The sequence below is a fragment of the Antrostomus carolinensis genome, unplaced genomic scaffold (genome assembly GCF_000700745.2).
Source record: "Antrostomus carolinensis isolate BGI_N321 unplaced genomic scaffold, ASM70074v2 scaffold37042, whole genome shotgun sequence".
Taxonomy (NCBI): Eukaryota; Metazoa; Chordata; class Aves; order Caprimulgiformes; family Caprimulgidae; genus Antrostomus; species Antrostomus carolinensis.
In genome coordinates, this window is record NW_010298286.1 from 1 (window position 1) to 12,500 (window position 12,500).

At 37.6% G+C, this 12,500-nt stretch overlaps 1 protein-coding gene across 1 annotated transcript in view; it reads right to left on the bottom strand.

The window, feature by feature from the left end:
• Window positions 1-305: 305 nt before the first annotated feature.
• LMO3 (LIM domain only 3) overlaps window positions 306-12,500 on the bottom strand; it is a 50,250-nt gene continuing 38,055 nt past the window's right edge. Inside the window, exons 2-3 of the mRNA XM_010162406.2 lie at window positions 9,987-10,112; window positions 306-1,002 (exon numbers count right to left, since the gene is read on the bottom strand). Of these exons, the coding sequence (XP_010160708.1) occupies window positions 897-1,002; window positions 9,987-10,112 (232 nt within the window). The 3' untranslated portion in view covers window positions 306-896. The remainder of the gene's footprint in view (window positions 1,003-9,986; window positions 10,113-12,500) is intronic.

Genomic DNA, 12,500 nt, shown 5'->3' on the forward strand with positions numbered 1-12,500 from the left:
GATACCCAGAGGCACTGGTTTGCATTAGGGCTTAATTTCCAGCTAAATTAAAAATAAAATCCAGGCATTTTGAATGCCTAAGGGGCACAAAAGCAGCACCCAAAATCATTAACTTTTGCACCTTTTATAATATATTCCAAACCGGTCAGATTTGTTTTTCAAAATTTTGTAGTAAAATAAAAGTGCTCTTTGAGGAAAATCTACGCAGTTAAACAGCAGACGCTTAACCCCTGAAAAATAGAGGCTTATAACAGAAGTGCTGATAGACCCTTAACCATAGCATCGTTAGCAGCAGGTGCTGCTAGTTATTAGTTTTTCTAAATAGTTTTAATGTAAACATAATTCTTAAGCTCTAAGTGTAGCATAATGGTTGGGATTTGCTCTTTAATTCTTTTTACTAGAAAGATACAGCTCATTTAAAATAGCTGGTAGATACAGAAAGCATAAATATACAGTAAGTTTAGACACTGATTGTACTAAATGCAACAATACAAAGAAGCAAACAGGAACACAAATGGTAACACAATAAAACTGTATTACATTTGTGCTTCAAATATTACAATACATTATATACAAGAGTCCAAAATAAACATCTCATGCCAAATGACACAAAAAGAAACCAAAAAACCCCAAACAAACAAACAAAAAAAACCCAACCCCAAGAGCAAGCAAAAAAGAATCCAGCTGTATGTACAGTACCTTTTTAATTGACATTCAACTCTGAACTGGAGCAATTTTCACTACATACAGATGCAGTCCGCCTTTTATTCACACAACCATTCTGTCTCCCTATATCTATGCTATTCAGTAGGTTCCTGTGTCGTTTCTTATATACATGTTGAGCAAAAAAGATAAAAGAACGTAGTGCTTTGTATTCTTAATGATGTGGCATCAGATCAGCGAACCTGGGGTGCATAACCTTCTTTCATTAAACCCTCCTCATAGTCTGTCTGGCACAGAATCATGTTGTTCTTCAGGAAAAATTTGTCTCCAACGCAAAATCTGAAATTACAATAATAAAGGGGATAAAAAAAAAAAAAAAGGTAGTTTCAGGATGAATGATGTGGTGTGATCTTGTACATAAGGATTGTACACCAAGGGTTCATGGTTTTGTCGTACTGACCGCGCGGCTCACACCTCTGCTGTCTGTCACAGCGTGTGCAGACACATGTGCACGTATATGTGAAAGCCCAGCAGAGGAATTGCTCTGGTATCAGAATTAATCCCGTGTTTTCAACAAAATCTGGTGCATTCAAGCGCTTTTGCTTCCCCAGCCAAAGACTTCATTCAAAGCCCACCAAAGACTGTGGGAGTTTTGGATCTGGTCACTAGCACACAGATAAAACAGAATAAATACCCCAGGCTACTGAGTTGAGTGAAAATAAAGATCCTGCCTCCATGCAAATCAGACGGAAAACAAATGTTTGTATGCATTATGGAGCTCATCCGAGATACAGTACGTTTGTGTTGGTAAGAACTTCTTGTTGTATTCCAGTTGGATATATTTCTAGAATTGATTTAAACTGGTGGTTCTGAGAACCTTTCCTAGCAGACACACAACTTTACCAATATTGTGATGCAAACTAGAGACACACAGGCAGGTATAGAGAGAAACCTTTTTCTTTTTTCCTGTAGGAGTTGATGATAAATTTACTTACTCAGTTAACTACTCTCTCTCTTGTGGAATCATATACCTACCTTGTTATACTATTATGTGCATCAGAATGATTTGATTGCTACAAAACGCTTCTGAGATATTGCATTTGATTTTTTTTTTTCTCTGATGAGTAGGAAAATCACGTAACCTTAATGCTCCTGGCTGGCTGGCTGGCTGGCTTCAAACTCTCAAGTATACAAGTATGGAAGGATTTCCCAGTTAAGCAGTGTGCTTGAATATAAGAAGCCTCTTCATTGACACCCCCCAACCCTTCCCCCCTACAACAAACCCAATCTTCATCTTCCCAAAGATACTTAGGGAGCAAGTGAATAGGGCCAATGCATAGAAAAAGAGTTTCCCTAGTGACTGCCTTGGCAGGGTTACGTGACTTTGTTTATAGTGAACTCTCCAGCTATGAAATATATTGGGAGGCACTGCTCACATTATTCCAATTAAAATGAAAGAAAGTAACCTAAATGAACCCCTTAACACTGATGTGAATAAATGAAACCAGTTTCTACCAGCTAATTATGGATCTCGCTACATAAAGTATTGCTTAATGTGTAACAGATTATAATGTCCTTTTATGTATAATTTCCAAATGGTGACATCTTGGACACAATTAGGGTTAGATATAAATGCTTGTGTTGTTTACGGTAGATTTAACAATGGAGTAGCTATGGGAATAGCTGTATATGTATTTAATTGTAACAATTTAACCTTCAAATAATGGTGCCTGCTGTAGTTGACCCAGTAAAACTACATAAATGACACAGGTTGACCCACCTGACCTCTGATAGTGGTGTCTCTTTATCAGATAGTCAATTTCTAATGATATTCAAGCAGAAATCTTGGTGAATTGTCACAGATTAAATTGTGTATTGAAAGCAGTCCTTTAATGTTTTGTGAAGTTGGAGGTTTAAATGAGTAGCAGTTGGACTGATTTACATTTGTGAAGATTGGAATGCTAGACAAAGAGTGAACCCATTTATTTTCCAACTGGGTAGCTTTGGAAATTTATCCTTATGCTAGCTAAATAGATAGAGGGAAAATAGTGTAATAAAAAAGTGGATTGAAAAGAATTAGCTCTGATCTTAAAGGAAAATTGGTTTGTTTATTTGTGGACTTTTTTTTTCTTTTTTCTGTAGGATTACTGCCTGCTGCTGATGATGATTGAAAATAGATATTATGGAATGATCCCAAAATCTTTAAGTTATTTATGATCAAGACTCTTTTACAGAATTTACAGGTTTCTGCTATCCTTCCCGCTCCAATCCTGGTATATTAGGCTACTAACAACACAAAAGTATTTTGAGTCAGTGTGTTGAAATGCAGAATTCTTGAAGCAAACAAGTTCTTTGGTGGTTTCTCTAGTTTCCATCCTTTATATTTTTGTCCATTAACAACAGTGCTGACAAAAATACTTTTGTGCGTTTTACCAGATTAGGTAAAAGAGTCTTAAGTAGTGCTAATATGTAGAATTTTTTTTCCCAAAGAAGTCACATTAAAAGAAAAAATTAAAAATGTCCTTCTTAGTTTCTCTTAAAGGAAGATATAGATTAATGTGGACTAAAGGGGAAGTTAGGTATTGTGACAATATATAAGTCACTCCAGTGCCTTAAAATTAGCCCAAGGATTACTGATGGGGACTCCCAACTGGGATGGGGAGACACAACCACCTCTGCTCTCCCAGCAGAAGGCACTGACTCTGAACTGTGAATGTCCCTTTGTGTTCCACAATAATACAGAACTTAGCAGACTAATTTGTTAAAAATAGTCTTTTGATTTTAGTAAATCAAAAGATTGATTTAGTAAATCAAAAATACACTGCTGAAGTGCAATTCATGTGTATGGCAATACTTTCACATATGACTTCTTTTAATATCGTTTGCATCAAAATCCTGGCTGAAGGATTTTTGTTTCTCAACCCTCAGAGAAGTGCCGTGGTTTGAATTAAACTACACCAGCTACACAAGGGAGTCAGGATGTCTTTCCCAATAAAAAGTGTCAATGCCTTCTGCTTTTGCTATGTTAATATGTCGAGCCAGAAATGCTCTACCTATGTCTACATGGCTTTTGACAGCTTTATGCATGAATGGTTTTAAACATACACAGTTCCACAAATCATCTACCTTCCAAGTGTACAGCTGTCTTGCGGAGAGGCTGCCAGTGGCTTGTCTAGACACGCTCGACTGTGTGATAACCTGTGGGGTGGGGGTCTGTCTGCGTGGTAAGACACTCTCCAGGTTCATCTGGGGCTGCATTTGCACGCTGGGGTGGTGATCCTCTGTGCTTGGGGGAAACCTGTTACTTGCGATACTTGCAGTCCAAGTTCTGCAACTGTTTTTGTATTGTGCGAGTTCAGCAAGCGAAACACATTGGCAAAGACTGACAGTGAGACTTGCATGTGCCCCTGGGTGTTAAATGTGTGAATTATGCACTCATTAGGTGAAAAACGTTTAAAGGTGGCACACCAGCTTCTAAGTACAAGGAGACCAGGCAATTGGATGGCTGAAATATGGCAAATTCTGTTCATCCACACTTTCAACCTTATCTGACTGTCAAAAGCAGATTTAGCCTCTTCTGAAGTCAAAGACCCAACTCTTGCAACTATTCAGATTGGTTTTGCACACTCTAGGATTTAAGCCTGCCTCACCTTTAAAATGGAAGGGTGGGTTCAAGCATAGCCTTTCACCCCCAGCAAGTGGGGGTTTTGTGGGTTTTTTTGTTTTGTTGTTTTTGTTTTTTGGGTTTTTTTGTGGAATTGGCATTGGATATAAATCAGGGCACAATTTGGGCACGTATATCAAATGGAGTCAAGGAGCATATTGAGATGCCACTGGGTTAGTAGTATATAATGAGGCAAGACTATTACTGTTCTAGCAGGCAGATGGTAGTCTTCAGCCTTCCCTAAAACCCTCACCCAATTTATTTAATAGGCATGCAAGATGAACGGGGGGAAATATACAATAGGCTGCATTAACATGCCAGATTGGACTTACCACTATAAATTGATACTACTACTTTTGACATGACTGTGACATTAGTAGAATGACCATTATAATTAACCTACCTCCTAGAACTCCTGTCATATTTTACAACAGCAAAAGGAAGGCCATTTCTGTGAGAAAATGACCTCTGTTATCACCTTGTTTGGAAGGGGAAGGTGTGCTTAGACTAATCACAAGAAGTATAAAACTTCCATTTTGAGAAATAGCCATTTCATTGTTCAGAACAGATATTTAAGGAGATCTCACCGCTCTCTGGCATCTTTTCTAATGTACAGGAGTGTCAAGGTACGCAAGACTTCTTAAAAAAGTGAGATAAATACTGCTGTGAGCAAAGATGGCTGTGTGTGAAGTGCTTCCTCTGGTAACATCAGATCTTTGTTGTTGTAGAAAGAAACAAAATCTGTAAGCATTTAATTGATTTCCTCTAGGATAAAGAAAGCTCAGCCTTACCCCATCCACACCCTTCTACTCTGCTCTGTGCACTGTGATGTAACTTCGTCCTTTCCTCTTTTTTTTTTTAAAGCTCCTTTGAGTTTTCAGTAGAATTCAAATTAATGTTAATCTATATACACCACTAAGAGAACAAAGCCACTTTTTCACATCACAGTTCATCAGTCCACACCTATGGTTTACTAATTCTAGAATTCTGTCAAAATGTTCATTTATTATCAAATGGAAAGTGGGAGCTGTGCCTGGATTTGTACATTTTTACCAGTACGATGTAGTATACATACACACAGAATCCTGGTTCCACTTACAACGACAAACCTCAACTTGCTGAACTTTTCATTCACTATTTTTTTTAAAGCAGGTATGGAAAATGTATCAATTTTATGCTAAATTTAGAAATGCTCAATGAAAATAAGCAGTATTCAGGTCTTCCAAATTTATAAAATGCAAAAAAATCTAATGTTGATGTTTGAAACAAGGATGTCCCTGGCATTGCATTCCCTTCCCCCTACTCGACAGAGAACAAAGGCAACATTGTGTGGGCATTTTACAGTTTATACTGGAGGTAAGTGTTTACAGCTACATCAGGACAGTGATTTGAATGAGTATATAACCATTTTCAGTTCAGTTCCTATTAAAATAAAGGTTGTTTTAAATAGAAGAATAGAACAGTGGATTTAAACCCTCCTCAGTGATAGCAGATGGGTGTTTTAAACCATACCCCAGGCTGACTTCAGATGGCAGAGAGAAAATATCGCAGAAGTATGGAACAAGCTGCTAAAGCAGCCGACAGAGAGTGAAAGGAAGGACACTGAAACTCTGGAAAGTGGGAAAGCCGAAGGCAGACTGAGATCATCACTGTAGTCAAAAGTGTCAAGCAAAGATACAGCTGAACCCACTCGCAAGATTTTCCACTCCATTTTGCTAGTCACACACATGCAACCTGACAAAGTGTGAAAGGCAGTGTCTGTTTACAAGTTCATTTTTCCAGAGGTTTCAATTTTTTTTATTTTCTTCCTTGAAATTTTCTGCAGAAATAAACTATATTTGGGCTACTGCCAATGTGAAGTGAAATGCTTCTGAGGAGAAGTTTAATATGTTTACAGAGAAGAAAGGGGAGCACTCACACCATTAAGATGAGTGTCACTAAGCTCTGTGGGTATTTAAGAGATGGAAAATCTTCAAATTAGGAGTAAGCTGCACAGAGACATGAAAGATAAGAGGATGCTAAAACCTTTAGGCTAGGAGCAGAGCTTGATATTCACAAAGTCCCTACAGCTTTAAGCATCAGTATCAAGACAAAATGGGGAAAAGATGTCAAAAACTGCCTGGATGGAGCAATTAGGTCCTAGAGCTGAATAGCTTTTTAAAAAGGAAAATACGAGACAGTGTGTATTTGACACCAGGGGACTAGGCTCAGTGGCTCAGGAGATCTCTTTCAGTCCTGTCTCTGTCTACAGTCCTGTCTACAGTCTGTCTTCCTAGAATACAGTATGTAAGACAATGTGTTTTTCTTCTGACTCTGAAAATCTAGCTTTTAGAAGGCTGATAAAAGGGGAGAGGCACATTGTGAGTTAGTTCAGAAATTGAGTTTATGGCCTGAACAAAAGTCCCTTGAAATCAAGGGGGTATAAATACCGTTCACACTGAGACTTGAGCTGGATGGTGAGTTATAGATACTCAAAAATAATAAAGAAAACAGTGAAGTTGTACATAAAAACAGAAAAATCACTGATTCTTTCAGAAAAAGGACTAGGCACAAATGGGCAGACCTCTCTCACACTGACCAGGATGAACTATTTAAAAGGCAGGAACATAAGGGCCATGCAATAGCAAGTCTGAAGAACAGGCTGTCCCAAGGATTGGTGTGATATGAGTTAATATAATTATTAGCTAGCTGGGAAGGCAGAAACCATCAGAAGGCACAACCAGGCACAAAACATCAGAAGAAATTCAGTGTTGGCAAAGACAAAGTAATGCAAACTGAAGAAACATTTTAGTCTACTATGAATATTGCAGATATTCTCTTAGGAAAAACCCTAAATGGTAGCCAATCACTGAAATATGGAACTGAACACAGGGCATTATATACTTTCTGGTATTACTTCAGCTATGTTCTACTTGTATCAGAATAAAGAATGACCCAAAGGATTTAAAATTTAACGGGAGAAGAGAATGTGAAGGTGGGGAATAAGGTCAAACATACATGCCTTGCAATCGCTGGTGAGCCTTGCTACCTCCATTGGTATATTTGTGTTTGTAAATAAAAATATTCTCTTCAATAAATAAATCCCACATTAGGGATAGTGGCTGGAGTGAAAGGGAAGAACAGATCTAAAAAAGCCCAAGAGCAGTATTTTGCATACAAAGGGGCAGAAAAATAAACTCGGAATCTGCTGTTTGGTTTTGAATAGCTTAACTTAAAGGAAGAAAAAAGGATCCTGAGAAGGGCAACAGAAATTACTAATGGCATGATGACTGACAAGATTATTCAGTTTAAAATAAAAGGAAAAGAGGTTTCATAGCAGATATAAAAAAACCTCCAAAAACTGGTGATGGGTCAGGTGTCTAGCATTTCTATTTCTTATTGTTAAACAAGTAATGAAAAACAAAATCTTTAAAGCTATTAATGACAGAATGTAGTCAGTGGGATCCTTTGCCATAGGAACCACAAAAGAGCTAAATTGGATCATCCATGAGATTAGAATTTATTATAAAAACCAACAAAATTAATTCTTCAGAGTGCCACCAGCCCCAAATTGTGAGGAAGAAAGGTACCCTACAGGCTGTCTGCTTCATTAGGCTCCATGAGAGCTATTGCAATATAATCAAAATAGGGCTATTTTTTTAGATTTTTTTGAAAGTCTTTTAAACTTCTGGAACGGCTCTCTGTTTTAACTAGATGAACTAGTCTGTATTTTAGGTAAACCAATTCTTTTGTTCCCAGCCTAAGACTCCTCTAAGACTATTTCAGCAACCTTTTGCCCAAACTACATGCAATGTAAAAATCAAATAAGAGACTAGATTGAAGGTTCAGGAATGAAAAGGCTAAGAAATATTAAATATCCCAGGAAAGCTCTGTTTCAGAAGTACCTAACAGCACCTTTCCAGGGGGATCAGTGGCCCTAGGGCATGGTATGATGTATATTAGCTGCAAAGTGAAATTGTACATTAGTTCCCACTTGTACTGGTAAAAGAAGCATATTAAAAATAACCACAAAATCTTTGCTTTTAGGGGGTAAGAAAAGGAAAGTTCATTTCCTCAGATCCAAGAGTGCTAACTATGATTAAAATCTTCTGCACTCAGGGTAACAAACATTGTCTGCTTTGCTTGACTGATGAAGATTAGCTGACTTCTTACATTAAAGAAGTTTGTCTTGTATGGGCTGAAGTGACAAGACAATAACTAAGTGCTAATTGTGCATAACCAACACTAAAGATATGCAGCCCCATTATGGCATGTAATAAATGAAGCGAACAACAGAAATATATTAGGCACTATAATAATGATACTAGAATCATTGTTTGAAAAAAAAAAAAAAAAAAAAAAAAGGGATGTGAAGGGTTTAAGAAACAAAACCTAAGAGTGTGCGTGTCTTACTTAAGTGGGTGAAGCTACCAGAGGGTCTGCCTGCCTTCCTCCGAATACAGCCTCTTAGTTCTGTGGCAAGACCAAATTGATATAGGACTTTAAATAACATTAGAACCTATAATTACCTTGCATTACTATATAGTTTAAGCAGTGGTTATTACTTGCCTGGTATTTTAATTTCCCATGCAACATGATGAAAAAGGTCAATTTGGCTTTTTTTTTAAAGAGCGTAATTGTAGTGTGCTACACTTATTAGCAGCTGTACATTTTATGGTTCTTTAGGGAGGTTTGATTTTTAAATGAGTACAGTGTTACAAAATAATACACTGTAGGACAAGGTGAGTTAGCAAAGCTTATTTAGAGCTGTACCTAACTTTGGCCTGTTAGACTATTATCTTCCTAATCTTTTGTTACTTCCCTAGAAATGCATATCTCATGTTTCTTCCCACTTGAAAATGAAAAAAAAAATGAATGCTATAAAACTCTAAATAGGATCATGTAATAACTGAAAAAAAACCATAATAGGTATATTAAGGAATGGCGATAATTAGTTCTCTCATTTCCTAGACTCAGAGAAGTCACTGGCAAAGCTGCTAGCAGCTCTTGTGGAGTCAGAAAAAGAGCTCTCGGTGAAATCTCTGACAGGATTTGGCCACCACTTTGCATGTATTTGCTCTAAGTTCAGCTGTATTCGCCTCGGAAAGGTTCAGTTGTTGCAATTTTACCGTTTTTTGACATTCATTCTACAACTGTGCCATATGGGTGATGCTTCAGAACAAAGTATGAAGTTTGGATCCTTGGGATTTTTCTAACCTACAGTTAGGATATGAAAATAAAAATATGGCATAAGTAGTTCAATGTTGCTACAGATAAAAATGGTGGGAACGTCATCTTTTAAATTTAAATGATTACAGTTCTGGCAACAGGAAGAAACTTTAAAATGTACTTTAAAAGAAGTGTGATAAAAATGAAGAATTAAAGTAAAATTAATGTAATAATGACAAAGAGTACTGCTATGCTCTTCTGCATTTGACAGCCTTTTGAAAGAGAGGAAGTAACATTATTCTTGTTTATTATGTGGAATTTGAGGCACAAAATGTTTTCTGACCAAGGTCATGAAAGATGTTTTGTATCAGTCCCAGGAAAAATATCCAGGTCATACTCTCAATCTTGGGTTTCCACCACTGGGAGATGTTTCCTCTTCACTTGAATGTATGCCCACATCAGTGCCGAATTAGCAATTAGCTGATGGAACAGACCCAAGAAATTCTCTTACCTCTGATTACAAAGTTGACATGCAAAACAGTCCAGGTGATAAACATTGTCCTTTGCTCTCATCACCATCTCAAAAGCAGGTATGAGCTTACTGCAGGCAGCGCAGTTTCCTGTAACGCCAAATAACCTGGAGATATAGAAAGAAATATATTCCTGAAGATGCTTTACTGAAAACAAAACCACACTTTCTTTTTTTTTTTTTTAATCTTTCTGGGGTTTTGGGGAGATTTCCCCCCCCCACCTCTCCCCCCACCCCAGCAGAGATGCCTGGCCTTTGCTTGACTTCCCAGCACACCTCCTTTTGGAAAAGGTGGTCTTCAGTGGTACAAGTCTGCCCAATTTACGATACAAAAGCATAGTCCTTTTTTGCTGGAGAGAGCTTCACGAAGCAGTGACAGACTAATATCGCACCTATTGTGATGTTATTTTATTTTTTTTCTCCAGGTTATACTGACCTTTCTTGATAAAAGAAACATCTTGTTAAACTAAAGAAAGGAATAGTAAACACATTAGAGAAGTTGCATAACTGTGCAGACAGAGGTCAAGCTGTTTGCATACGTGGTAAGAGTCTTCTGCTTGGATCCTGCCGTACAGATGAGAGCCACATAACCTTGGCTTTTGGTGCTATTTATTATTAAAACACACTTTAGCTAGAAAAGAAATAACACTTGAAAAAGCCAATATTCTTCACATTTTTGACATCTAGTGCTAAAAGCTTTACCACTATTATTAAAAGAACATTTTATGAACAAGTCATTTAAATCGTCAGAAAGCATTAGTGGTTCATGCACCTTACAACCCTATACCATAGTTATTGCTATGATTATGTTATTCAGGTAGCACATTAAAGTAAATGAGGCTGTAAACTATATATAGTCAGATCAGGAGTAGAAGTATAAAATACTGTAAGAACAATATGAAATGCTGTTTTTGCCAGACATCTATATATTTATTTTTAAAAAAAATTCTCTTTGTTAAAGATTTTTTCAATACTTTTCAAGTGCGTGTCTTACAAAAAAAAATAAAAAAAAGAATTACACATATTCATCCTTTTGTAACATAGAAGGATTATAATGAACAAGAAAAATACGTTAGCTCTACGTGGTAGCAATCTTTGAAACTAAGTTTATTTAAACTACTTAATAGTTGTGATGGATTATTAAAAGCAATGCTCTGCTTGTGCATAGCAGTTAATGGTGTTTTTAACTATGAAGCACACTAGATGAAAACGCCACATCTGCCAGTTTTCTTTTTTGCCTCAACATCAGGCTGACAGCAGAAAAATATAATGGCTCTCAAGGGAAATACCAAATTAAAAGCAGTTCTAAACTAATGAATTCAAAGGTGCTCTGTAGAAAAATTCAGTTTGGTAACATAAAAATGAATGCAGGTTTGTAATCACATCCCTCCATTTTACTGAATTTCATGGGTTACCAACAAGCCTACTTAATTCCAAATCCCTTTACCTTCTGCTTCCACTTAAGGTGTGCTGCCTACATAATACGTGCTTGTTTTTTTTAATGTTGCGACCTTTTTTCTCTGCTGTCTGAGATGCTGGTTAATGTGATCACTGGGAGAAGTATTAGGACAAGGCCAATCTCATCAGCTCTTGTTAGAATGACTCAAGTCAACCTCCAGTTCTGTTAAGTCTGATTACTAAAATTCTAGATTACTTAAGAAAATTAGGAATATTCCCTTTGTAAAACATTCTGTTCCAGGTCTATCTCCATCATGCATGGGTTTCCTCGAGGTAATCTAAACCTCAGCCAGACTTTCATTCCTTGCCTTTAAGGTCACAAGATTTAGTTGCCTTCCACCATCATTGGCTGGCTTTGCATTAGAAAAGGCTAAAGCCACCAGCCAAAGGCCCAGCTCTGTTTTCCTTCACATCTGTGTAGAAGAAGATGGTAGCTTAGTTGTACAAGGAAAGCAGATCAGGCCACAAAAGGTACTGAGCAAGGACTCTAGGTACACAGTAGTGTAATTCTATATTGTTACAGCAAAAGGAAAGTCAGATTTTAAGGCTCTACAACAACAACAACATTTGAACACAAACATAAGAATTGTCCCACCATCTCCAAGCTCAGTGTGGAGGGATCAGACAGCACCTCAATTCAAAACTGAATACTTGAGCCTCAAGCCCCTTGCTGGAGAGGGTGCTAGGGGCAGGCTGTGTCACCTTCCTCAGCCATGTCCCCTTTGCAGGGGCGTGTCTGCGTGCACGAGAAAGTGGAAAATCCATTACAGCTAGGATCGCCGCTTGCGTGTTGCAGAGCAGTGAAACAATTTGGGATTGTCATTCAGCACTACGAAGGATGGAGATTTACTGCACCGGAGTCCACTATGTGCAGATTTCCAGAGTTCTGAAATAAGAGACCCCCACAGAAGCTGCTTCAGCTAAGCACCAGATATATTAAAATTTTTCAATTACATAGAGAGAAGGAGGCCTTCCTCGCTGTTAGTTCTTCCCCACCACATACAAAACAAACATGTGAGATTTATATTAGCTATTGCT